This window comes from Notechis scutatus, chromosome 3 (genome assembly GCF_049901735.1).
Source record: "Notechis scutatus isolate UNSWTSFEM ecotype Mainland chromosome 3, rNotScu1.2, whole genome shotgun sequence".
In the NCBI taxonomy this organism is placed as follows: domain Eukaryota; kingdom Metazoa; phylum Chordata; class Lepidosauria; order Squamata; family Elapidae; genus Notechis; species Notechis scutatus.
This window is the reverse complement of record NC_142011.1, coordinates 207,981,574-208,008,954: the sequence shown is the minus strand read 5'-3', so window position 1 is coordinate 208,008,954 and position 27,381 is coordinate 207,981,574. Positions and strand designations below refer to the sequence as shown.

At 47.4% G+C, this 27,381-nt stretch overlaps 1 protein-coding gene across 1 annotated transcript in view; it reads right to left on the bottom strand.

Annotated features, from left to right (window-relative positions):
• Positions 1-728: 728 nt before the first annotated feature.
• RHPN1 (rhophilin Rho GTPase binding protein 1) overlaps positions 729-27,381 on the bottom strand; it is a 50,097-nt gene continuing 23,444 nt past the window's right edge. Inside the window, exons 5-15 of the mRNA XM_087958892.1 lie at positions 26,779-26,856; positions 25,083-25,207; positions 23,218-23,384; positions 20,938-21,125; positions 18,578-18,734; positions 17,565-17,684; positions 13,900-14,094; positions 12,627-12,703; positions 8,347-8,493; positions 5,862-6,020; positions 729-1,332 (exon numbers count right to left, since the gene is read on the bottom strand). Coding sequence (XP_087815018.1) covers positions 1,129-1,332; positions 5,862-6,020; positions 8,347-8,493; positions 12,627-12,703; positions 13,900-14,094; positions 17,565-17,684; positions 18,578-18,734; positions 20,938-21,125; positions 23,218-23,384; positions 25,083-25,207; positions 26,779-26,856 — 1,617 coding nt within the window. The 3' untranslated portion in view covers positions 729-1,128. The remainder of the gene's footprint in view (positions 1,333-5,861; positions 6,021-8,346; positions 8,494-12,626; positions 12,704-13,899; positions 14,095-17,564; positions 17,685-18,577; positions 18,735-20,937; positions 21,126-23,217; positions 23,385-25,082; positions 25,208-26,778; positions 26,857-27,381) is intronic.

Genomic DNA, 27,381 nt, shown 5'->3' with positions numbered 1-27,381 from the left:
CCAAGATAAATCCTTCCATTCCCCATTATCTAGTCAGAGCTGAAGAAGCTTCTTGGATGAGAAGTGAAAAGAAAAACCAGATAAGTTGAGTTGCCCCTTGAAAAAAAAGCACCTTTGGGTTCCTCCTACAGATATTCTCCCAGACTTTTTAGCATCTGTCTCCCCACTAGGAGCTGCACCCCAACTTTTTCCATGATGGGCTGAGGACAGCTGCACTATTCTTCCCAAGGCCAGGCCACCCCACACCATCTTGCCAAGCTGGGCCTTGGTGAACCCCGTCCATTTCTCCACAAGTTCAAGCCGGTGCAGAGGGCCTCCCCCAAATTCTTCTGTCTTGCTGATACCGGCAAGATTTGAACCCCCACCCTTCGAGGCTTGGTTTCGAAGTCCATCTGTCCTAACTTCCAACGATGCCCAGTCCGATGCTTCCAGAAAAATATCCACCAATCAGGCAATGGATGGCCACAGCGGGGTCTCCAGTATCTGTCCTTAAAAGAGGCAGGCTGTCAGCCTTGGAAGCCATATTAGCAACAGACGCTTCCACACTGCCACATTCTTGAGCCTGGGAAAATGGGAGGGGGATTTTTGGGGGTGTATGTGGTTAGACATAATAGAATTCTTTTCCTAAGTCAAGGTCATGTTGTTTCTGCACCTGGTTGAGAGGACGTCTCAAGTTGGGACAGAGGGTGATTGGGGCATGTGATGCGGTGAGGGGTACAGGGGGGGGGTGGATTTGTAATTTTTTTACTTATTACAAGGAACTTTCAGATTCGGGATTTCCCAGATGTGCCAGTTTACTCCTCTAATAAAAGAACTTTGGAGATGTCTTGTCTCGGAGTTATTTGTCGGAGCGGAGGAATTTCTGGAACACTAACACAGACATCCCATCATCACAGAGCTTCATCTTAAGTCATCAGGAAGTTTAGTGGCGCAGAATTATTTTTTCTCCCAAGGCACATTTCCCACCACACTCCACCCCAACTCTCCCCAGAAGCAAGGTGAGACAATTCTGGTCCACCTTCCCAAAACGAGTCTCTTCTGAAGAGGTCCAAAAAAAAATAATAATCTGCATGATGGACAACCATCTCCTCTTCTCCAGTCCAGGGAGGATGGATCTGGTGGGCAGGCTCAGTGGGCCAGTGTGTTATCCCCCATGGCGAAGGGGTGGGTCACGGAGCTGCAGCTTTTGCTGCGTTTGCTCTTCCGTCCCCAGGCGAGGAGACCCCCACCGGCTTTGCTCGGCAGTGGGGTCTTGCGGTTGTTCTCTTTGTTGCTTTTCGGCACAGCGCCCGCTCCTCTGGAGGTCATGACTGCCGTCTTCTGGTCCACCTTCTGGAGAAAAAGGAAGACCAGATGATCAAAGAGAGGATGTAATAAGGAAAATGCTAGAATGTGCAGAAATGAGGGGCGTGGCACAAAGGCAACGCAGTCAGATAATCAAGAAGAGTTCCTTTAATAGCTCCAACTTTGCCCTCCATGTCCAGGTTACCTTCTGGGCTGGAGAGAAACTCCCAGGAACAGCCTTTGGCTGCAGAGAATCAAGTCCAAAACATGGTCAACACAAACTGTAACTTTAAGTCCAATCAAGTCAAACTGAGGTAATTAGTTGGGCAGGGCAGGAGCAAGAATTTCAGACTTGAAGGCATGGCAAAACTCACACAGTTGGAAAGACGCCAGGAACACAGATAAGCAAAGACAACACAGGATAAAGTTATGTTTGCTCCCAGCAGCTGCTGCAACTCAGCATTCAGTTCTTTTAAACTTTCATTCCCAGGTGTGACTAATGAAGGGAATCAGGGCCCTTTCCTCCCCCGTAAGCCACGCAACCCACATTGCTCTCTTCTCCGTTCCTCCCTGCGTGCCTTAGGATGAAGAGGGGGTGCACTTGGGTCTTCCTCTGAACTCCCTCTCCCTTGTTCTACCTCTTCCCTGCTCTGCCCAGCCAGACTTTGCCCTTCCCCAGTTTCCTCCACAGCCAATGGAGCTACACTCCCACTCCCTTTCAGCTGTTCATCTTCCTCCTCCGATTCAGACTCTGACAGGGGCATGACACTTGCAATTAAAGAACAGGAACAAACTGAATATTATCAGATATGGGAATTATTTTATCAATGGCTTAGAGAAAAAAAATATGGCAGCTATACAGGAAATAAGTGAACAGAATTGAATCCGTAAAGAAGAGAAATGTGATAGTAATAGAAATAATTTGTAAATTAATACGATAAAAATATGACAAGAATAGAGAATTAATATTAAAATAACGAATATGGTTGTAAAATGTAATTTTTATGGCACAAGACATTTGTAACCAGAAGATGCACCGTAAAATGAAAGATGAATTGAATGCATGTATTTTTAAATAAAATAAAAAAATTTATTAAAAAAATAAAAGAATAGTGTCAATTCTGAAGGCATCACGAAATAATGAGAATGTCAGGATTCCAGCAATTAAATCATGATTCTCGAGCCAAACTTCAAAAAACTTTGAAGGATTTATTAGAGGCAACATGCTGGCACTGCCCTGTATGAAGCCAACTCTGGCATACGTCATTTACAGTCCCCTGTCACCCTGTTTCCCCCTCTCCCCCCGGGTGTCTCATAAATCAGATTCTCCCACTGAGCACATTCACAAGCTGGGTGTCATCAATCACATTCTCTAAATTATGGGCTGGGTGTCATCGTTCACGTTCTCCAATTAAATATATTCGCAGGCAAAAGCTCTGGTATTTTAGTTACAATCTTTTAAAGATAAGCATTGGAATGTATTTTCGCTTTCAACGGCTGCCTGCTCTTCCAGATTTCCTCCCCCCTCCCTTTTTTTTAATGGCAACTACCGTGTTTCTCATATAATAAGGCCGGGCCTTATTTTTTTTTGAGCCCCGAAAAAATGGCTAGGTCGTCTTTTCGGGGGTGACTTAATTCCCCCCCCCCTTGCATCTTCGGGTGGGCGGGCAGCGACAGCTTGGATGTTGACTTCAGCGTTGATGGGGCACTTCGCATCGGGATCAACGCAGGCAGCACCATATCCGGGTGTGCAACAAAAGTCCTTCCTAACAGCAAGCCCCCATCCATTTCCCCCATTTTGCATGTTTTAATATAGGCCTTAATTTGGGGGGGAGGGGCTTAATTTCATTTCATGCCTATAAAACATGCTGGGACTTCCTATTGGGGGAGGCCGTATTGTTGGAGAAACAGGGTACTAAAACAGGCTTAGGAATGTTTTTTGAGTTGACAGACAATTTTAGATTCCAAATTGTACAAGGGGAGATTGCAATACCTCGTACAATGGAAGGGGTATCCGCTCTCTGAAGCTACATGGGTAAAGAGCTGGGATGTAAAGGCAGACAAGGTTGGTTACACAGTTCCACGAAGAAATATCCTCAGAAACCAAAGGGGCCTCCGGGGGAGGAGGAAGAGGTGGTTAATTTAAACACCGATTAACCTCTAATGTGGTTTCTTTTCTTTTTTCAGGAGCTCATCATTCGTTTTTCTTTTTTCTTTTTTTTTTAATTTATGGGAAATTAAGTTTAATAAGTTCTGAATAATTATTTTAGCCATGAAAGCAATTTGACAGTGGAATCGATTACCCAGGAGGGTGGTTGGATCCAAAGATCTACAAGAAGAGGTCAAAGGGGAAGGGAATAATAAAAACAGCATTTTCGTAACCATTGTTTTTTGTCATTTTTATAAAAGCTTTTGAACCTGCGGACTTCTTGATTATTATTTTATTATTTTATTTATTTTCAAAATTACATATCTCTATTTACATTGTTAACAGTATTGTGTCATCGATAATACATATATTTACATTTATTTTTACACATTAATCCTTATTCCTACGTTCTATCCACTTATACCATCTATCCCATATACTGCATAGTATTCTGATTCCTCTTTGCCTTTTAGTTCTATTGTAAGTTTGTTCATTTCGGCACATTCTAATATTGTTTGTATAGGAGCTCGTCGTCAGTTAAGGGGGTCCGACTGTCAACCCTGAAGCGAACCTGGCTGAAGTCATCTTGGAGGCTTCAGGGTTGCCACAAGGAAGAAGGAGGGACAGGGAGGAGGGAAAGAGCTTGTCATGCCCCTGGTGGAGACTGACTCTGAGGGAGAGGAGGAACAGCCATCAGGGAGAGAAAGTGTGGCTCCGGAGGCTGTGGAGGAGGCTGGGGAAGGGCAGAGGCCGGCTGGGCAGTCAGAGGAAGGTCCAGGCCCATCCCCTCTCCATCCTTGGGCATGCAGGGAAAAGAGGATAAGGGAGAGACGGGAATGGTGTGGCCTACGGGGAGGAAAGGGCCTTGATCCCCTTCATGGGCTGCAGCTGTGAGAACTGGTTAAAAGGACAGACATGCATATGGGCCAGTGCTGGACACAAAGCATGGAAATATCTCTAGTCTGTTGTTCCTCTCTCAGTCCTTCCCAGTGTGTGTTCCGATATCTGTGGACGTCTTCAAGCCCTTATCTTGCCTGGTTCCCTTAATTGCTTCAGTGTGGTTTGTGTTGTTTTTACTCTTTATAGTTGATAGGCATTTTTAGTTTAAACGGCATTTCCTCCTTTTCGTAACTGCTTGTGGGGGAGTTTTTTGTCTCCAGTCAAGGATATTTGGAGCTTGGAAGCCAAGTGAAGGAATAAAAGGGGCTTCCCCTGTTTTCGTGACTGTGTTTATTTTGTATCCCACCCTGGGTCATCACATAGCTGGGGTTTTATAGTCCAAACCAAAAGTTTTCCTGTGGGAACCAAGGACATTCAAACAGGTAGCAGGGGAGAGGAGGAGCAAAGTAACCAAGCAACCGGCCAGCACCTCAATTGGACAATGTGACTAATGACTTGGGGGAAAGAGCAACGTTCACTTTTTAATCGGGTGAAAACCGCAGGAACTCTCAGAGTCGGTTTTCATCAGCTGTGCCAATAGGGAGTATCCAAATAAATTGTTCTTTGAGGAATCTACCAGCCTCGGAGTTCTGTTTTCAATGGGTACGTTACTTGGAACGCGGACCAATAGGTTATATCGGTAGTCCTCGACTTAACGTCTACAACGGAACCCCAAAAATTTATGTGGCTACACCAGATGTTTGTTAAGTGAGTTTTGTCCCCATTTTATGACCTTTTTTGCCGCTGTTGTTAAGGGAATCCCTGTAGTGGTTCAATTAGCGACCCGGTTGCAAAGTGAACCTGGCTTTTCCATCGACTTTGCTTATCAGACGGTCGTAAAAGGGAATCACAGGGACGCTGCAACTGTCATAACTATGAACTGGTTGCCAAGCAACCAAATTTTGATCACGTGACCACAGCGATGCTGCAACAGCCGTTAAGTGTGAAAACCGGTCATAAGTCCGTTGTAACTAGATGTTAACTCATAAAATATTTCTCTGGTCTTTTTTTAGAGTTGCCAATAGAAAGGGAGGGGGCAGCAGTGCGGCAGCTTGCAAACCGAAAGTGCATTCCATAAATGTTTTCAAAGAGAGTTTCTAGGCGAACGAAGTTTCTGCCACGCAAAATTCTAACTGGAGAGCATGATTGATGACTCTGGGCTATGGAGGTGTCCCATTGGAGAATATGAATTATGATACACCCAGGGGATGGAGGGAAAATCCAGGGTCAAGGGTGACAATGAATGATGTGCCTGAGAGTCAGCTCCATCCAGGCAGTGCCGGCATGTTTACTCCCAATAAATCCTTTGGAAGTTTTGGAAGTTTGGCTCGAGACTCATGATTTAAATGGGGGGAACTGCCGGAATCCTGACACTAGATGTAAAAGGTTGCAAGCCCTCTCTTGGGAGACACCTCAAGGCCCCAGAACATTTGGGTTCCACCCTACCCCATCATCCACCACCCCTGCCCCCCCATCCTCCTCGCCTTACCTTGCTCTGTCCTTCTGGGGGTAGCAGAGTGATCACCCCCACTTTCACCCCCTCCTCTCCGGCCACCTTCAACAGCTGCACCACATCTGCGTGCTTGGACCACCTGCAGTCTTGGCCATTGATGGACACAATGTAGTCCCCTTCTTTCAAACCGGCTTCCTGCCGAGATAGAAACGGGCATAATTTGCGGGAGTTGGTTCAGGTAGGAGGGGAGGGGTTGGGAAGAGGTGAGGAGGGAGACTAAATTATACGATACAGCAGGGGTGTCAAACTCAAGGCCGGGGGGCTGCATTCACCCCCGCAGTGCCCCCGCAGGGCCACCCTGGAAACAGAGAAGGACCAGCCTGTGGTACCTCTGCCAGGGAAAATGGAGTTCCGTTTTCGCTGGTAGAGGGTTGCAGGAGGCCGCCCCAGCCGAAAATGGAGCTCGTGAAGGCCACACGTGCCCCCGAGCTCTGTTTTCGGTGGCGGAGGGATGCAGGAGGCCGCCCCAGCCAAAAACGGAGCTCGGCAGCTTGTTTTTGCTGGCAGGGAGCTTGGGCCACCACAAGTGCCCTCGACACGAGTGACGTCATGTTGGCCACACCTTCCCCGACCCCCAAGGTCAAACACAACCCTGATGCGGCCCTCCATGAAATCGAGTTTGACATCCCTGGGTTGCAGGAACCGGGCCTGGCTAGACCAGAGAAGGACCAGGGGAGACAGGATAGCAGTCTTCCAATATTTGAGGGGCTGCATAGAGAGGAGGAAGGGGGTCAAGCTATTTTCCAAGGCACCTGAAGGCCAGACAAGGAATAATAATGGATGGAAACTGATCGAGAGATATTCAACCTGGAAATAAGGAGAAATTTTCGAAGAATGAGAACAATCAACCAATGGAACAGAAGTTGCCTTCAGAAGTTGTGGGAGCTTCATCCCTGGAGGCTTTTAAGGGGAGATTGGACTGCCTTTTGTTGGAAACGGCGTAGGGTCTCCTGCTTGGGTGGGGGGGTTGGACTAGAAGACCTCTAAGGTCCCTTCCAAACATTGTTCCATAGTTCTTTTAACCAGTGGAACTGCTTTCCACCAGAAGTTGTGGGAGCTCCATCACTGGAAGTTTTCAAGAAGAGACTGGACTGCCATTGGTCGGAAACGGTGTAGGGTCTCCTGCTTGGGCGGAGGGGTTGGACTAGATGACCTACAAGGTGCCTTCTAAACATTATTCTGTAGTTCTTTTAACCAAGTGGAACTACTTTCCTCCAGAAGTTGTGGGAGCTCCATCCATGGAAGCTTTCAAGAAGAGACTGGACTGCCATCTGTCAGAAACGGTGTAGGGTCTCCTGCTTGGGCGGGGGTGGGGGTTGGACTAGATGACCTACAAGGTCCATTCCAACTCTGTAAATCTGTAATCCAAAAAAGCCTTGGGGAGGTCAGCCAGGAAAGAGGGATGTGAGATGAACGTGACATTAGGTGGGGGCACGGAAAATGAGGTGGGGTTGGAAACACACCACCGAAATAGCTTCCATCAAAACAAAACTTTTCCTGTTGTTTGCCGTCCAGCAGCTGGTCTTCGGCTGGACACACAGCATGACCGCTGGGTCATGGAGATCAGCTTACCTCTCATGGTTAGTGGCTGCTGATAGACTATCCTTCCCGGCCATTAATTTTGCATACTCTCCCTTTGAAGTTCCACATGGTGGCCGAGGTCACTTCCCCCGCCCCCTTCTTTATGACTTGGGCGATCAAGTCCTCGTTTTTGTGTCCAGCGATTCAGTTTCCGTGTATCTGTTCTCCCAAGCCTCAAAAGTTCTTAAAGGAATGCTGAATGACCCCTTTTGTAGATGCACGGATACGGCTGCTCTTTATTGGCCGAAAACCAACTCAAATGTCCAAGAACCAACTGGCCGTTTGATCAACTTTGTTGGGGGTTCTTGAGCTTCTACTGAAATTTCTCCCGGCGTCAGATTTCCACCCTGACCCAAGACTAACCCTGTAGTTGCCATTTTATTTTTCCTTGAGTGCTTTGACAGTCTGCGTGAACTGGTGGATGAGAGAGAGAAAATGCTTGGGGGAAAGCGAAAGTAATTGCTATTATCTCCCTGAGATGCTACTTCAAGGTCGCCCGGCTGGGAGAAGAAGGCAGCTGCATGCCAACATTCTGAAAACATCTTGCTTGAACCTGATTGGTCATGGAGGGACCAGAGATGGGAGGCAATTAAGGAAGGAAAATAGCTTGACCCCCCTCCTCTTCTCTGTGGCAACCCCTCAAATATTGGATGACTGCTGTCATGTCTCCCCTGGTCCTTCTCTTCACTAGACTAGCCAGGCCCAGTTCCATGTGCCATGCATTATTGCAATGCAGTTGACTTCTAATATACCTTTCTCCACAAATAGACCCGAGGGCTAGCAGGTCAGATAGTCCCTCCAAACCACACTGGGAAGTCCTGTAAGTTTTCCAAAAGCAACCCTGGATCCCACCTTGGCGGTTACAGAATACGCAACTTACCGCTGCACACCCACCAGCGATGATCCCAGCGACCAGGACTGGAGAATCGCCTCGCAGGGTGAATCCAAAGCCGTTTGCTCCGCGCACCAAAAGCACCGTCCGGATGGGATGCCACTTATTCTTGGCGGAGAAAATGGAGAGGGGTCCCTGAGGGGGAAAAAAAAAAAAAAACACATGGGCCTGGAGTAAGGAGCCAGGCTGAAGTGGTTCATACATTACGCTGGTCAACAGAAGGTGAAGGGAATAGTAATAATAAAAGAAAGAAATGTAGTAGGATATATTACAGCGTGAAGTAGAAAGTTACTCTATAGGCCCATGAGGGTGAACCTATGGCAAACGTGCCACAGGTGGCACGCAGAGCCATTTGTGCAGGCACGCGAGCCCCAGGCAAACGTACCTGCACTGTGCCTGCACGCACCTGCCAGCTGATTTTCGGCTTGTTGGAGGCCTTGAGGGAAGAGGATTGAGGGAAGCCTCTGCAGGCTGAAAAACAGGCCTGTTTCATCACTTCTTGTATTTCCGGAAATACCAGAAGTGACAAAACGGTCCCATTTTTCGGCCTCCAAAGGTTGGAGAGGCTTCCCTTGAGCCTCTGGAAGGCCAAAACAGGCCTCAAATGGGCCAGCTGGAAGGCGCAGTGCAGGTAAGGGAGGGCGGGGGGGGGGGAGTGGTTGCGCACGCATGCACAGGGGGCGTGGGGGCCCCACACGCATTGCCTTCTGGGTGCTGGCATGCGAGCGCGCACGCGCAAGCGCAATTTTTGCCACAGGAGCCCAAAAAGGTTAGCCACCACTGCTATAGGCATTTGTTATCTTGCTGTTGTAAAAAAAAAAGATTTCCTTAACCACTCACTTGTTGTAAAACAATTGTAAACTCATGCCTGCAATCAATTACATCCTTCTCCTGTTAAGGCATCTGGGGTTCTCGCATCTAAATCCATCTAAATCCATTGGTTTTCCTGGATTGACCCATCTCACCTGGCATCCTCTGGGAACATAACGCCTCCCAAAGTAATCTACACATCTGAAGTGATACACCCCTCAAATGATCAATTAGGGAGACAATGGGAGAAAAGATAACAGAGCCAAAAGAATCTGTCCGTTGCAGGAAGATGTAAATCTTAGTTAGATTACATGACTAGAGTTTTACAGCTTATTAGATTACATGACTAGAGATGTACAAAGTAATTAGAGAACTAAGAACAAGGACTTTTGCATGCATAAGGACAGGACATCTTTCTGCATTTTGTAGAATTTTTCTCCCATGTCTCTTGTGATGTGCTTAAGAACTTCTTACCCAGAACTTTAACTTTGATCAAAAATAAAGCCCGCTTTTTTTTTATTTGCAAGCCTCCATTTAAGTCTTCGTTTAGGTTCATTATTGGCTCAAGCATACTGCCAGACCTTACAGAGGGAATATTTGTAGCTCGGGGGTGAACTGTGGGGGTCCTTGATGCTCTCTGAACTTGGTTGATTTCTTGTAGACATTTCATGACCCAACTAGGGAACATCATCAGTGCTAGAAGATAGTGTGGTTTGTGGAGAGGAGGAGGACAGATGGGGTCAGTCCTTGGAATTCGCTGAGCTCGATTGCTTTCTTGCAGACATTTCATCGCCCAACTAGAGAATGTCATCAGTTTTAGAAGATAGTGGGGTTTGCAGCAGCGGGATGAGGAGGAGGAAGATGACGATGACAGCTATGAGGTCCTGGAACTCTCTTAAGCTTGCTTGATTTCTTGCAAATGTTTTATTACCCAACTAGGGAACATCATCAGTGCTAGAAGGGAGGGAACATTCCTCTCTAGAGATTATTTATTAATTATTTGATTTATTCGATTTATATTGCTGCCTATTCGCCAATGGCGACTCAAGGCAGCTTTCACAATGTAAAATCATATTTAAAACAGAAAATAAAAACAAAAACAATAAGAACAAAAAAGAATCAAATAAATTAGTAAAGTACAATAGAACAAAATTTGAGAAAACAAAACAAAACAAAAACAAAACTCCCACCCCCTCACACCCCGACGACAGCGGGTCACACTAGCCATCTGATGGGCTCCATCCCTCTCTGGGTTCCCCAGGCCCGCTGGCAAAACCAGGCCTTCAGTGCCTTTCGGAATAGTATTAATGAGGAGGCCGTTCTAATCTCAGGGGGAATGATGTTCCAGAGAGATGGAGCCACCACAGAGAAGGCCCTTTCTTCTAGGTCCCACCAGGTGTATCTCCCTCAGCGGTGGGACCCACAACATTCCCTGCCTCCTCGCTCTAATAGGCCAGGTAGACGTCACTGGCAAGAGATGTTTCCTCAGATAACCCAGACCCAAGCCATGAAGGCCTTTAAAGGGGACAACCAGCACCTTGAATTGCGCCTGGAAGCAAATTGGCAGCCAATGCAGCTCCCGCAGGAGAGGTGATACATGTGCACACCGGGGTCTGCACGAAACCATGCGGACCGCTGCATTTTGCACCAACTGGAGCTTCCGGATGCCCTTCAAGGGCAGCCCCATGTAGAGCGCATTGCAATAATCAAGATGGGAAGTGACCAGGGCATGAGTGACTGCGAGTAGGGACCGCTGATCCAGGAAAAGGGTGTAACTGGTGCACAATCAGCAGTTGCGCAAAGGCCCTCCTGGCCACGACCGCCACCTGCTCTTCGATCAAGACTCGTGTGAGTTCAGGAGAACCCCCAGATGACGCGCAGGGTCTGTTTGGGGTAGTGCCATCCCCATCCAGGACTAAAGGTGGTAATTCTCCCTGAACCAATGAACCCCAGACCCAGAACCACTCGGTCTTGCATGGGTTTAGTTTCAACCCGTTGCTCCCCAACCAGCCCCTAACAGCCTCCAGGCACTGCGAGAGGGAGGACACGACAACACTCAACTCACCACCGGCCGAGACATACAGAGCTGAGTATCATCAGCATATTGGTGATACCTCAGTCCATGGTGACGGATGATCTCACCCAACGGTTTCATATAAATGTTGAACAGGAGCGGAGAGAGTACCGAGCCCTGTGGAACCCCGTGAAGCAGTGGGTGAGGGTTGGATCTCTCCCCTCCTATCAACACTGACTGAGAGCAACTGCAGAGGAAGGAAGTGAACCAAGACAGCACAAGGCCTCCCACTCCCATCTCCCGAAGCCATCCCAGGAGAATTCCATGATCAATGGTATCAAAAGCCGCCGAGAGGTCAAGTAGAGCAAGGATGGATGCACTACCCCCATCCCGCTCCCGCCAGAGATCATCCAAAAGTGGAACCAATGCTGTTTCTGTCCCAAATCCAGGGCTGAATCCTGACCGGTAGATTAGAGATCTAGAGATTAACATCATGATTAATACTGGACCAACAACCAAACAATGAACAACAGTCTAATCAAGGAACCAGCAAGAGCACTCCCACCAACACTGACAGGCCAAGCCATGTGTATATAAGAGCAAACACCACTCCCTTCTAGCACTGATGATGTTACCTAGTTGGGTCATGAAACGTCTGCAAGCAAACAACCATGCTCAGAGAGTAGCAAGGACCCCACATTAACTCTTCCCCATCAACCACTCAGATAGACTACGTCCAGCCACTCCAAGGCCCACTGAACCATTATGGTTAAGAGCCTCTGATAGAACGTTCTCCACAAAGAACTTCATCTCCTTTTGAGTTCTTTGTGCTTGACTGGTCAGCAAACTCTGGACGTTAGTTACAATCTGGGCAGGAGGAAATAGCCAAGCAGAGGACAATCCTCCTTCTTTTGAGCTGATACCAAAACTTCAACATGCTTTGGTCATGGGACACTAGGAGGCAAAATTATTCTACTGGCAAAGTTGAGGAAAAGTAGAATGGAAAGATAATGCATTGGCTGAATAGACAGGCTCACTGGAAAATCCTTGGAAGAGCTACAGATTACTCTTGGAAAAGTGGAGGGAAGGATGGACAGGATCAAAGAGTTGATGACACTGTTCCATCACTTGGAACCGCTATTAATTATTGCTGGAGACAAGCTGAGATGGTGAACGTTGGTTCCTGCAACCCCCAGAACTGACTTGATGGCATCTAAGCCTATCAGGAAATTCCAATTTTACTCCAGCCGTACTCTTTGTGCTCATCAACTTTCTTGGGTAAATGTGAATTCTTGCGTTATGAAAGTGGAGAACCATGCAGTGGTATGCACAAGTGTACACTGGAAACCACAACACACAAGGCTATTTCAGTTCCGGTTCTATGAAGGCAGGGTCTTTGTTGTCCACACAAACACAATTCTCTCACAGGAGGCATCAAACTTACCAATCTATGAAAGATGTCTATGACCTTCACCTTGGAGAAGTTGGGGGATTTGATTTCAGGTCTCTGATGTGTTTTGGCTAGAAGAACACAACAGGAGGGAAAACGTTACAACTTTGGAACCTGGTATCTTCCATATTTTAGTTCACACTGAAATAGATAGGCCTGAGACAAAAAAAAAAGTGTGCTTTCCATTCACCCAAATACAGAATTTGACTCCTGGCAAGTTTCTAGTCCTTCAACCTAGGACAACCTAGGACATCTAAAAAAAGAGCTGGAATAACATTTAGAATTTCAGAAGCCATGAAGGAAGAGTTTAATTCAATGAGCATACAGTCCACTGAGCCTTCATGAAACGCCAAAGCAACACGTCTTTGCTACCAGTCAATGGAGGTCATAGTTGAACCCAACCTTGTTGTGTTGTCTGCTCCAAAAGCTGTTGGGTTGGCAGCACCCCCATGAAAATTTAAGTCTGGTCCGTATTATCATATGTGGTGGACATGCACAAAAGCAAAAAGAAATATTGGACAAAAATACATACATGCTTGGAAAAAAAACGATAAAGCAACAGTCAGAACAATTAACCAGTGGAACAACTTGCCTCCAGAAATTGTGAATGCCCCAACACTGGAAGCTTCCAAGAAGAGATTGGACAGCCATTTGTCTGAAGGGATGAAGGGTTTCTTGCCTAGGAGGGGGGTTGGACTAGAAGACCTCCAAGGTCCCTTCCAACTCCTATTCTGCTTTCTGTTTTTGTGGCTTCCCCAACCAGATGAGTTAACAGAAATTCTGTTATTATTCCAAATTTACCCCTTTTTTGAGCCAAAAAAGGATTGTTCATTTGGGGCTCAGGGATAGCAAAGGCCAAATTTCTCTAAGTTTAACCCCCCCCCCCCAAAAAAAAAAAAAACAGTTGCAGGAATTGGGTATAATGAAAAGAAGAATTAGAGGGGACACGATAGCCATGTTCCAGTATTTGAGGGGCTGCCCCAAAGAAGAGGGGGCCAAAGCACCTGAGGGCAGGACAAGAAGCAACGGGTGGAAACTAATCGAGGAGAGAAGCAACCTAGAACTAAGGAGAAATTTCTTGAGAATGAGAACAATTGAACAGTGGAACCGTTGTCTTCTGGAGGCTTTCAAGAAGAGATCAGACAATCATTTATCTATTATAAGGTCTCCTGCTTGAGCAGGGAGGTCAGGCTAGAAGACCTCCAAGCCCCCTTGTTCTGTATTCTATTTTCAGATCCAGGCAGGATTGGCAGAGGCTGCCACTTACGATGGATGTCTGGAGCTTCTGCGGTTTCGAAGAAGTCTTCCTCGTGCTCGATTTCGGAGTATTTGTTGAGGGACCGTTTGTGGGCCAGTGAGAGGACCTCCTGCAAGATATCCATCTTCCTCAAGATCTTGCACAAGCTGTGGATCCTCATGGCCTCCTCGTGCTCGATTATGGCTTTCTTGAGGTGGGCTTTCCCTGCAAAAAAACACACAACACAACAAACATGAAACCCACAGCCCAATGCCAGCCTTGGGTTGGCCCCTTTTCTGAAAGGATCCGGTTGATCCTTCTCATCAACCCCTCAGAAGACGACGTAGAAGAGAGCGAAGAGAAGGATCCCTTAGAAGGGACGAAAGAGGCACCGAGGGGGTATTTCAGAGAGTAGAAGACAACAAGAGGCCGGTGTAGAGGCAGAGAAGATATTTGGATTGAACATGAGTGATGTAGAGCTGGGGGGGGGGGGGTCAAACTGGATTTCGAGGGCCGGATCCCCCTGGGCCAGGCCAGAGGGGGGGGGGCAGGATGGATGCCTCCTGCAGCACTCTGCCCGCTAAAAATGTTTTTGGGCGTTTTTCAGCCCATTTTAAGTCTGTTTTGGGGGCATTTGGGGCCATTTTTGAAATATTTTCAGCCCATTTGTTGGGCCAGTTTTGGGGCCTGTTTTTCAGCCATTTTGGGGTCATTTCTTGGACCATTTGGGGGTTGTTTTTCAGGACTTTTTCGGGCCTCTTTTTCAGCTGTTTTTGGGTCATTTTTCGGGCCCTTTTGGGGTTGTTTTTCAGGACTTTTGGGGGCCTCTTTTTGGGCCTGTTTTTCAGCTATTTTTGGGTCATTTCTCGGGCCGTTTTGGGGTCGTTTTTCAGGACTTTTTCGGGCCTCTTTTTCAGCCATTTTTGGGTCATTTCTTGGGCTGTTTTGGGGTCATTTTGGGGGCCTCTTTTCCAGCCATTTTTGGGTCATTGTTTTGGGGTCATTTTCCAGGACTTTTTGGGGCCTCTTTTTCAGCTGTTTTTGGGTCATTTCTTGGACCGTTTTTGGGTTGTTTTTCAGGACTTTTTCAGGCCTCTTTTCCAGTCATTTTGGGTCATTTCTCAGGCCATTTTTGGGTCATTTTCCAGGACTTTTTCGGGCCTCTTTTCCAGTCATTTTGGGTAATTTTTCAGGCCATTTTGGGGTCATTTTCCAGGACTTTTTCGGGCCTCTTTTTCAGCTGTTTTTAGGTCATTTCTCGGGCCGTTTTGGGGTCGTTTTTCAGGACTTTTTTGGGCCTCTTTTGGGGCCATTTTTGAAGCTGTTTTTCAACCTATTTTTTGGGCTGTTTTCATCCTGCTTTGGGACCTTTTATCAGTCTGTTTTTATGCCTGTTTTTATGCCTGTTTTTGTGCCATTTTGGGGTCGGTTTTTGGCCCTTTTGCATCATTTTTTGGGCTGTTTTCGGGTCATTTCACGACCCATTTTCGGCCCATTTTCAGCTGGCAGAACGCTGCAGGAGGCCACGGAGAGTGAAAATGAAGTGCGGGTGGTGGTGGCGGTGCACGTGGCTTGGTTTAGCCGCCAGAGGCACCGCGGGGCCAATCCTTTGATATTTCCAGGCCGGCCTTGCCGACCGGATTTAACCACCCCGGGGCCTGGATTGGGCCCAGGGGCCTTGAGTTAGACATCCTTGATGTAGAGGGATAAGGGAGGAGCAGGGGAGATTGATCCAAAAGTCATTAAGAGTTGAAATATTAACAAGAACAAGAGATGATGGATAGATATGGAATACATCTTAATATGGGATTTGTTTTATTAAAGGTTAGAAAACAGAGCTAGAAACTAGAACTTGGGAAAATGTTATTATGCATACTTTTACATGATATAAGTTACTATAACTACTATGTATAAGTAAATACTAGAAGCTGACAGATTACTATCACATATGCTTAAATAGTAAAGCGTAAGAGATGATGGATAGATACATAATACTTTTTAATGGGAATTGTTGTGTTAGGGGTTAGAAATAAGAGGCAGAAAGTAGAAATTGGGAAAACATTACTGCGCATACTGCTACAAAATATAATACATCATTACAATGTGTATGTAAATCTTAGAAATTGAAAGATTATCATTATGTATATCTAAATAATATTATTAGTATTTTGTATAAAGCAAATTGACCCAGACAATGTACTGATCACTAAGTATTTATGTATATTGAAGAAAAAATAAACCATACATAAAATTACAAAAAATAAACAAAATAAACCACTCAGTGCACAGGAAATGCCACACCTACTCCATCCATCCAGATAACTGAGAAACTGCCCTAGCAAAATTGTCCTATTAAATTTTGACAGCTGACAGCTTTAAACTGTGGTCCTCTTACCCTAAATTGAAATACAATCTTCCTAGCAGAGGGAACGAGCTTAATTTTTTTTAAAAAAGGGAAGTCGTTCTACAAGTAGAAGTTCTACAATTCACACCGACAAAAAAAAAAAAATGTTGCCCCTTATAGGAAGCAAGCCTACATTCTGGATGTGAATGTTGGCACTTCCACTGGGCGCAGATGTTGGCACGTCTGGAACCCACGACACAAACTAACCCTCACAATGCAAAAGTTCTGCTGGGTTGGCTAGGAGACAAAGAGTTCTAAAGAGACGGTTCCAGAACTTGTGGGAGCTCTACGACTGGAGGGTTTTCAAGAAGTAATTGGGAAAACCATTTGTCTGGGGCGGTATAGGGCCGTGGTGAGTGGTGCGGTGGCCTAGAGGTGGAGCTCTCGCCTCACAATCCAGAGGCTTGTGAGTTCGATTCTCTCTCTAGGCAACAATGAAAATATATCTGTCAAATATAACTCTGCACTGGCAACAGGGAAAGGCATCCGGCCATTAAAAAACACTCTGCTAGCTCCATTCAGTTGCCCAGTTGCCCACCCCACAAGGGTTTATGAGGTCATTTAAAGAAGATGATGTATAGGGCAGCGGTCCCCAATCTTTTGGATGACAGGGACTGGTTCCACGGAAAACATTTTTTTCCAACCAATATAGATAGTCCTCAATTTACGACTCACATTAAGCCCCAAATTTCTGTTGCTAAGCGAGACCGCTGCAAAGGGAGTTTTGCTGCACTTTACAAACTTTCAGTTGTTAAGTGAATCACTGGTGTTAAATTGTGGTTGTTAAGTGAATCTGGCTTTCCCCATTGACTTGGCTGGTCAGAAGTTTGCAAATTTGGGATCCCCGGGACACGGCAACAGTCATAAGTACATGCCAGTTGAGTTTTGATCACGTGACCAGAGGGGGGGGGGTGTTGCAACGGTCATAAGTGTGAAAAGCAGACCCAAATCACGTTTTTAGTGCCGTTGTAACTTTGAATGGTCACTAAACAAGTGGTTGCAAGTCGAGGACTACCTATACATGCTGGTTGCCAAGTGCTTTAATTTCGATCACGTGACTCTGGGGGACGTTGCGAGGGTCATAAGTGCGAGGACCGGTTGCAACTGCACTCTTTTCAGTGCTGTTGTAACTTTGAGCAGTGGCTAAACTAACGGTTGTAAATTGAGGAGTACCTGACGCTATCAGCAGCCTAGGAGATGTCTTTCCTCTTATCTGACTTCTGACCTTCATTTCTGCACCTGGTTATGGTTTTTTTGGGGCGGGGGGGGGGGCTGGGCTGGGGTCACTCACCCAGGCGCCGGCGTGCTTCCTGGTCTCGCAAAAGTAAGGAAGGAGCCGGTCCTTCCGGCGTGGAGACATGAAACTGGAGGAACGCTTTTTCATGCTCGGGAAAATCCACCTCCGACGTGGCTGCAGAAATAGAGAGAAGGTGATGGGAAGAAGGGATGGAGAGATGCTGGACCTTCCTTGGTCGTAAACCAGGGGTGGGGAACGATGGCCCTTTTAATGACTTGTGGACTTCAACTCCCAGAATTCCTAAGCCAGCATGGACCTATGGACTTCAACTCCCAGAAGATAACTAACCATCTGCATTGATCTCTCCACACGTCCTCCTTAGTGAAGCATGCAACCAGCATGGATGAGGAGAGCACATCTTCTGTCCTGGCCACTTTTCACAGAGGCAGGATTGAAAGTGTTTTTAACAAACTGCATCACTGTTTGGTTTGGTGGCAGCAGCGCCTCGAGATAGAAAGTCCCTACAAAGAGTGGCGAGGACAGCGGAGAAGATGACAGGAAGCTCGCTCCCCCTTATTCAGGATGCTGCTTATAAGCACTGTTTGCTTTGAGCTCGAAGCATCGTTAGAGACCCTACACGACCCACTTCATGGTTGTTTCTGGAGAGAGGAAGATAAAGGGAAGGGAAGGAGGAAAGGAGGAAGAGAAGGAAAAAGGAAGGAAGGGAAGAAAGAAGGAAGGAAGGAGAGAAGGGGGAGGGAGGGAGGAAGATCAGAAGGGGATGGGAAGGAGGAAGGGAAGAAAGAAGAAATGAAGAGAGGGAGGAAAGAAGGAAAAAAGGAAGAAAGAAGGAAGGAAGGAAGGAAGGAAGGCAAGAAAGACTGTGAAAAGGAAAGAAGGAAGGAAAGAAGAAGGGAAAAAAAGAGAGGCTTTACTGTATAACGTGGGTGCTCTACATACAGCTCAGACTTGGTTCCTCCCTACATAACGACATCCCCTGTCTTCTCCCCCTCCCTCACAGTCCTTTGTGAGAACAAGAGGAGCTCTTGGCAACCGTGGTTACTCACAGGGGCAGTCGCAAAGTGCAACCGCAGCGTAGTAGTGCGAGAGGGCCTTGAAGTGCTCAGCTTTGACGTGCACCATGGAGGTCCAGGAGAAAGGCACATAGTCTTTGACGTGGGGCTGGGCCATGGTCTGGTGCACCAAGGAGTAGACTTCCTCCACCTGGGGAGGCAAAGAGGGGGCCAAGATGGGAAGACGGGAAGTCCAAGGAGGGAAACAAGGAAGAGGACAGCGTGCGTCCCTTGAGGGCCACTAGAAGAACATCTGGCTTGGTTTCCATAGCATGGTGCCAGGTTTGCGATGGTGGCAAACATCTGTTAGCTCAGGGGTGGAGGTTGGGTCACCTCAGGTGAGGGTCACTGGGAGGGGAAGTGATGGTTGGGGAGGGGGTTGTGTGGGTTGGCACTCTACGAGCAACTCCTTCAACAGACTCATTGACCTACAACCAGCCTACCAACCCCTCAGAATTCAAACCAACCGCACAACCAACCAGAGACGGTATTGACCCTCAACCAATCCATGCTACCCCTTCCCTTACCGCCAGCACTTCATCTGCTAGCGACCCTCACCTGATGTGACCTCCCCATCACAAGACTCTCACTTGATGCAACCAATACCTGACCCATCACAAGAACCACACCTGATGTGGATCCACACCTGAACCATCAGAAGATCCATCACAAGACCCATACCTGACAAAACCCACACCTTGGACCCATCACAAGACCCTCACCTGAGGCAACCCACACCTGAACCATCAGAAGACCCATCACAATCCTCACCTGACGTGACCTCCCCCCCATCCCAAGACCCATTGACCACACAAAGCCCTTATAAGCAGAAGAACACCTCCAGCATTGACATTCCTTGAACTCTGCTGAAGATGTTACCTAAGCTCGTGATGAAATGTTTGGAAACCAAGTTTGGCCGAGAGCTAGCAGCCGACTCAGGGGAGGGGATGCCTGGGCCAACTCAGACAGAGGCAGAGCTGGGGGCCTTCTGTCCTCTCCAGGCGGAGAGGCAGATGTCTTCGGGGCCTGAGCTGACTGAGGGGGAGGGACAGATGAGGCCAATCCCATAGAGCAGGGGTGGGCAAACTACGGCCCGCGGGCCACATCCGGCCCGTTGGTCTTTTTAATACGGCCCGCCGAAGATTGGTACAGAATTAAGGTTTGATGTGAATGATTGAATGATTGCATTCATTTGATTTTGACTTGTAATGACAGGCATTTCGACACCAGGTGGCGCATTAGGCGCAGTGACTTGATTTTGCGGAGATTTTGCAGTTTTTTATATGTATCGTATCTTGTGCTGACCCGGCCCGTCTGTCAAATTTTAAAAGTCAATGAGGCCCCCAAGCCAAAAAGTTTGCCCACCCCTGCCATAGAGCAATAGCACTTAAGACTTATATACCGCTTTATAGTGCTTTACAGCCCTCTCTAAGTGGTTTACAGAGTCAGCATATTGGCTCAAATAATCAGGGTCCTCATTTGACCCACCTTGGAAGGATGGAAGGTTGAGTCAACCTTGAGCCTGGTGGGATTTGAACTGCCAAACTATAGGCAGGTGGCTGCAGAAGTAGCTTGCAGTACTGCACTCTTAACCACTGCGCCACAGAGGCTCCTTATATATGAACGTATGAGCAGAGAGGAGGAGAGCAATGGAAAGCAATAAGCCGGATCTCAGGGAAAAAACAGACGATGATGCTATCCAGCCCGTCCCTGGCTGGGAAATAAATAATAGGGGTTTGGGAGTAGCTTGGTTGTCACAGACAACCATTTGTTTCTAGTATACAGCAAACAATTTGGATTTCTTGGCTAAACCCAGGTTTGTTGGGACTAACTTGTTTGTTTATCCATGTGAATAAAAGACTGTTTCTGCCCTGTTCCACAAAGGGGTTGTTTTACTCGTGAGTAAGTGGCTTACGAAGGCTGGGTTACCACACCAGCCCACAAGTCCGGAGAAGGGACCTTTTGTCCCACCCACCCCTGCCCTCACTGTGCCTGGTCCTCCCTGGTGGGACTCAAGATGTCTCCGGCTCCAGTGGTGGGTTTCAACAAAATTTTTCCTACCGGTTTGGTGAGCGTGCGTACTTTGCGTTTCCTAATAACCTTCTCCAGCAATCCCTGTGTGTGAAACAGCTGGCGTGCGGCAATCCGCTGTGCCACGCGATTAAGCTGAGCTTGAAAAACAAGGTATAAAGCACAGCCTAGAGTCCGGGCAGGCTGGTGGGCCAAACAGCTGATCGTCGGAACAAACCAAATGGTTCACTCTCAGCTGATCCTTGGAGCTTCCTGATCGCCCAAACCGGTAGCAATACCACCCCTGCTCCGCTTCCTCTTGAACCCATTGTCGGATAGCCTACCCGGGCCGCTTCCTGGGCGAGCTGCAGGTAGGCGAGGAAGTTGCTCTGGGCTCCGAGCAGGAGAACCTTCTCGAAGATGCATTCCTGCACCTGGGAGATCATCAGACGGACCAGCATGTTGAGGGAGGGGCTGCTCATGTCGAGGCTGGGGGCATTGGAGAAGTTCTCCTTCAGGTAGTTGAAGGCACCTGCAAAAGGAGAGGCCGGAGGAGATCAAGCACTGAGGAGGAATAGGGTTCTGACCCAGGCTTCATCAAACGTAATTAAACACAAACTTGTTTTAAAAGCAAAACCTCTTTTATTGCAACGCTGGGAATTACTTTCATTCCCAGCCAGAACTAATTATAAACAGTTCTTCAAGATAAGCACACGCCTTTCAGTGTTGTGAAATGCTGCCAAAAACAGAGGTCTCCAATTAGAATAGAAACCAACCGAAATACCAGAAAAAACCGACCAGAGCTTCAAGAAGGACTCGAAATCTATCGAACTACTTTGCTTCCTGCAAAGGTTTCGTCATCTTGGCCTGACTTTTATCCCTTATGGGAGGGGCAATCACCTCCCAGCCCTACTCCTGAGTTGCCCCCTTTGTTTCAGCTGCTCTCAACTTCTAGCAGTTCTGTGCATACGCGCACTGGGAACAGGCTCCCCTTGTTCCTCTGCCTCGCTGCTGCCAGACTCTGAAAGCTCCGGAGTCAGCACCCCACTCGCAGATGATCCTGGCCCCCATCCCTGAATAGTTACATACAATCCATGCCCAACCAGTCACATGACCACCAAGCCACACCCAACAAATTAGGCCACGTCCACAGAACCAGTTAGTGGTCCCTGGGATTTAAAATTATGAGTTTGGTGGTCCCTGAGATCCAAAAGGTTGGTGACCCCTGGGTTAAAGCAAGCTGTACTGAATTGGGCTGATTTGTAGTCTAGTGGGGAACCCTACCACAGTCTGAGCACAGGAGCCTGCAAGCTTGGCCACTTTACGACTTGTGGACTCTACGACTTGTGGACGTTTTACAACTTCCCAGCCAGCAAGGGAATTCTGGAAGTTGAAGTCCACAAGTCGTAAAGTTCCCAAGTTTGGAGACCTCGATCTTAGCCGACTGGGGGAAATCAGGAGATTGTATTCAGCTATGGAAACCATTTATTCCTTGGGCACAGGTAGTCCTTGACTTACAACGGTTTGTTTAGCGGCTGTTCAAAGTTTCCACGGCACTGAAAGAAAAGAAACGTTGTGACCGTTGTGGCATTCCTGCAAGTCACGCAACCAAAATCCGAGCCCTTGGCAAGTGGCATGTATTCTGTTCTGTTCAATTCTCTTAACAAAACCTCGCTTAACAACAGAAATCCTGCTCCCAATGTTGGTCGTAGGTCGAGGACTACCTGTATACAGGGGTGGGATTCAGCTGGTTTGGTCCGATTCGAGTGAACCGGATGTTAAATTTGCATCTGGTTCACTGAACCAGTATTTGAACCAACTGGTTGGGCCTGCCCTCCTCTCGCCTCCCAGGAGTCTCCACGTGGCCCATTTTCAATGCAGGTATGTGCGGGCTCTGCGCAGAGGCTCTGGGAGGGGGAAAAAACAGCCCTCCCGGAAGTACCGGAAGTCTGGAAATGGGCCTGTTTCCGGTTTCTGAAGGGCCTCCAGAGCCCGGGGGAGGCCATTTTAGCCCTCCCAGAGGCCCGAGGGAAGCCTCCGGATTCTGGGCAAGGCGAAAAACGGCCCTTTTGGAAGTTCCAGTAGGCCACGCCCACCATGGCCACACCCACCCATCTGGGCGTGGGTAAAAACAGCCCTCCTGGAAGTACCGGAAGTCTGGAAACGGGCCTGTTTCCGGCTTCTGGAGGGCCTCCAGAGCCCGGGGGAGGCCATTTTAGCCCTCCTGGAGGCCTGAGCGAAGCCTCTGGATTCTGGGGAAGGCAAAAAATGGCCCTCCCAGAAATACCGCAAGTCTGGAAATGGGCCTGTTTCCGGTTTCTGGAGGGCCTCCAGAGCCCGGGGGAGGCCATTTTAGCCCTCCCAGAGGCCCGAGGGAAGCCTCCGGATTCTGGGGAAGGCGAAAAACGGCCCTCCCAGAAGTTCCGGTAAGCCATGCGCACCATGGCCACACACCCCCAGGCAACCAGGCAGCGAACTGGTTACTGGGATTTTTGAATCCCACCCCTGCCTGTCAATGCTACTCTTGGTATGGAGTAACATGTGGTACGAAGCCCACCTCAACACTACCTACTCCTTAGTGCCCCAATTGGAAACCCTAAGAAGACTTGCCCAAGTCAACGTACCCGATGCCCTTTGGAAGGCTTCAATGGCGCAGTCCACCCCTTGCAAAGTGGTACGGTCCTGGCGCGCCCCGATTTGGGTGTGCAAGGCCCCGATGTTGAAAAGCACGCTTCCTTTCTCAAAAGCCAGGGCCCGCTGGTGAGAAGGCACGCCCGTCAGCGAATCGTACCTGGGAAGAAGAGCAGAGCAGTGAGACAAAGGAGGAGGAGGAGGAGGAGGAGGAGGAGGAGGAGGAGGAGGAGGAGGAGGAGGAGGAGGAGGAAGAATGGTGTTACCAAGAAAGGAGAATCTTTCTGGCTCAGGGTGGAATGGTGGGGGCCCTTGGCGTTCTCTGAACTGGGTGGTTTTCTTGCAGGCGTTTCGTGACCCCACTAGGTAACATCATCAGTGCTAGAGGGAGTGGGGTGTGAGGAGAGGAAGGAGGAAGAGGAAGAAAAGGACTGTGGGGTCTTTGGTGCTCTCTGAGCTGGTGGTTTTCTTGCAGATCTTTCTTTTTTATTAAATTTTATTGTACCGTACATTTTTCCTTAATATATAACTGTTCATAATTAAACCTCATTGTGAACTGGTTGCATCAAATCCCTTTCCTCCCCTTCCCATCATGCATCCTAGTATCATGTAGTATAATCTCTCCATCATATTATACATCCAAATTGTCCCTATTATTTCTTCCATGATATATTATTATTATTAGAATCCTCACTTTGTGCAGTTCATATTTATATTCTTGTACGGTTCAAAAATTTACTTTTTTACATTGTTTATAACTTACATCTTCTCCTATCCCTCTACATATATGTGTTTTGTTGGTATTCTTTCCTTATTTAACACTAAACCCTGCTTCTATTATTTATCCAATTATGCAATATGTCTCATGTGTAGTAGTACTCTTGACGCCTCTTTATCTTTAAGTTCCATTGTAAGTCTGTCCATTTCAGAGCACTCCTAGTATTTTTTTTATTACTTCCTCCTTCTGTAGGTGTCCTTTCACTTTTCCAATTTTGTGGGTATAAGATTCTAGCTGCCATTGTTATATGTATGATTAAATATGTGAGTCTTTTATTGTTTTCCCTTGCTATTATCTCAAATAAAAATAGTTCCAGGCATTTCATTATCCAACTAAGTAACATCATCAGTGTTACAAGAAAGGGAGCAGGAGGAAGGAGGAAGGAGAGGGAGGAGGAGGAGGAGGAGGAGAAGGAGGAGGAGGAGAACGAATGTGGGGTCCTTGGTGCTCTCTGAGCTATGTTGTTTTCTTGCAGACATTTCATGACCCAACTAGGTAACAGCATCAGTGATAGAAGGGAATAGAGTTTGTGGAGAAGAGGAGGAGGAGGAGGAGGAGGAGGAGGAGGAGGAGGAGGAGGAGGAGGAGGAGGAGGAGGAGGAGGAGGAGGAGGAGGAGGAGGAGGAGGAGGAGGAGGAGGAGGAGAAGTAAAGGGTCCTTGCTCTTTCTGAGCTTTGAGGGTTAGCTTTGAGGTTTTCTTGCAGACATTTCCTGACCCAACTAGGTAATAGCATCAGTGATAGAAGGGAATAGAGTTTGTGGAGAAGAGGAGGAGGAGGAGAAGGAGGAGGAGGAGGAGGAGGAGAAGTAAAGGGTCCTTGCTCTTTCTGAGCTTTGAGGTTTTCTTGCAGACATTTCCTGACCCAACTAGGTAACAGCATCAGTGCTGGAAGGTGTAAACACCCTCTCCCTTCTACCACTGATGATGTTCCCTAATTGGGTCACGAAACGTCTGCAAGAAACCCACCAATCTCAGAGTGCGCCAAGGAGCCCTCATTTCAAACCCCAAGCTACCAAGATTCTCCTCTCTGAATTCCCTCTATGCAACCCCGAACCCAACACCGCCCCCCCAACACTGACCAGTGGAAAAAAAGTCCCAGGTTCTGATGGGGCGAGAAGAAACGATTGTCGAGGAAGTAGAGCTGGCTGTAATATTCCATCAGGAGTTCGAGGCCCGCCTTGTTCCGGCTGGGTGCCCGCATGGCCTGTTGGGGGACACAAGACGGGGAGAAAGGCAAAGAGCCATGAATAACAGAGTAACAGTGTTGGGCGGGGCCTTTGGAGGTCATCTAGTCCAACCCCCCTGCTCAAGCAGGAGATCCTGTCGCATTCCGGACAAATGGTTGGGTCCAATCTCTTCTTATTAAAACTTTCCAGTGTTGGAGCATTCCCAACTTCTGGAAGCAAGTTAGTTCTTCCGGTTAATTGTTCTGTTAATTAATTAATTAATTAATTAATGTTAATTGCTTACAAGATAATAGGTATAAGTAAAAACATAGTTATGAATACATGGATACATATAAGAAAAATAAAAGAAACAATAGGACAGGGACGGAAGGCACATTGGTGCGCTTATGCACGCCCCCTACAGACCTCTTAGGAAAGGGGTGAGGTCAATAGTAGACAGTCTAAGGTTAAAGTTTTTGGGATTTGGGGAAGAAACCACAGAGTCAGGTAGAGTATTTCAGACATTGACCACTCTGTTGCTGAAGTCGTATTTCCTGCAATCAAGTTTGGTGCGGTTAACCTTGAGTTTGTATCTATTGTGTGTTCTTGTGTTGTTATGGCTGAAGCTGAAGTATTCATTGACTGGTAGGACATTGCAATGTATGATTTTATGTACTACACTTAGATCGGACCGAAGGCGGCATAGTTCTAAGTTTTCTATGTCTAGAATTTCGAGTCTGGTGGCATAAGGTATTCTACAACGAGTAGAGGAGTGGAGAACTCTTCTTGTGAAATATTTCTGGACTTTCTCAACTGTGTTAATATCAGTTACATAATGTGGGTTCCAGACTGATGAGCTGTATTCGAGTATTGGTCTAGCAAATGTTTTGTATGCTCTAGTTTTTAGTGTAATATTACCAGAGAAAAAGCTATGTAAGATTAGGTTAACAAGTCTTAACGCCTTCTTGGTTATGTAGTTAGTGGGCTCTAGCACTTAGATCATTTGAGATGAGTATTCCAAGGTCCTTTACAGAGTTTGGATCAACAACAAGGTCTCGACTATTCAGCCTGTATTTTATTTTCTGATTTTTTTTGCCAATATGTAGGATAGAGCATTTATTTGCTCCAATATGCCAATGTGTAGATAGCATTTATTTGTTGAAATGTGAAGTTGCCGTTTGTTTGACCATTCTGATAATGGGGATACAGACATTGGAAGGTGCCTCGGAGGTGGTCTAGTCTAACCCCCTGTTGTGGTCTGCCAGCAGCCTGAGGATGGCAGTAGAGTAGGACAGTGGGGAAGAACCTGGGCCAGTCCGAGAGTCTGGGGAGGACTCGGACAAGGGATCTGCGTCCGACACAGAGATGGGGCCAGAGCCATCTGGGAGTTATGTGCAGACTCCAGAGCCTCCAGAATATGACATCAGCGAGGCAGAGGAATAGAGGGAGCCTGTTCCCAGTGCGCATATGCGCAGAGCTGCCAGAAGGCAAGAACAATTGAGACAAAAGGAGTGACTTGGGAGTAAGGCTTGGAGTTGATTGCTACACCGGCTGTCTTCCAAACTTACCTCCCCCACTACACACATACACACACACCCAGATCACACACCTGGCGCAAATCCACAAGGGCTTCCAGCTCCGCCTTGTAGGATTCTTCGTCTTCCTTGTAGTGTTCTTTAATGACGGCCTGGAGTTGCACACGAAATGAAAACACAGTTGTTGTTTGTTGTTGTTGTTAGCCAATTTGCCTGAACTTCCCGCTTTCAAAACCACTGCGAAATCAAGCCCTCGACTTACGACCAGAACGGAGTTGTCCGTTGTTCTGTGAGACCTGAGTTAAACGTGTTTTGTCCCATTTCTACAACCATTCTTGTGACTGTTGGGAAGTGAATCACGGCTGTCGTTAAGTCAGTCACACGGTTGTTAAGTGAATCTGGCTTCCCCATGGGCTTTGCCGGTCAGAATGGTCACAAAAGGGGCTCACGAGACACCCCCCGACACAATTTTGACCACGTGACCGTTGGCATTCTTGCCACGGCCATAAGTGTGAAAACGGCCCTTAAGTCACTTTTTTCAGTGCTGTCGTCAGTTCGAACGGTCACTAAACGGACTGTTGTAAGTCGAGGACTACCTGTCAACAGGTTTCTTCAATTCTTTCCCCCCCAACCAGAGAGTTTCACCACCAACCCCACTTCGCCAAGAGAAACTCTGT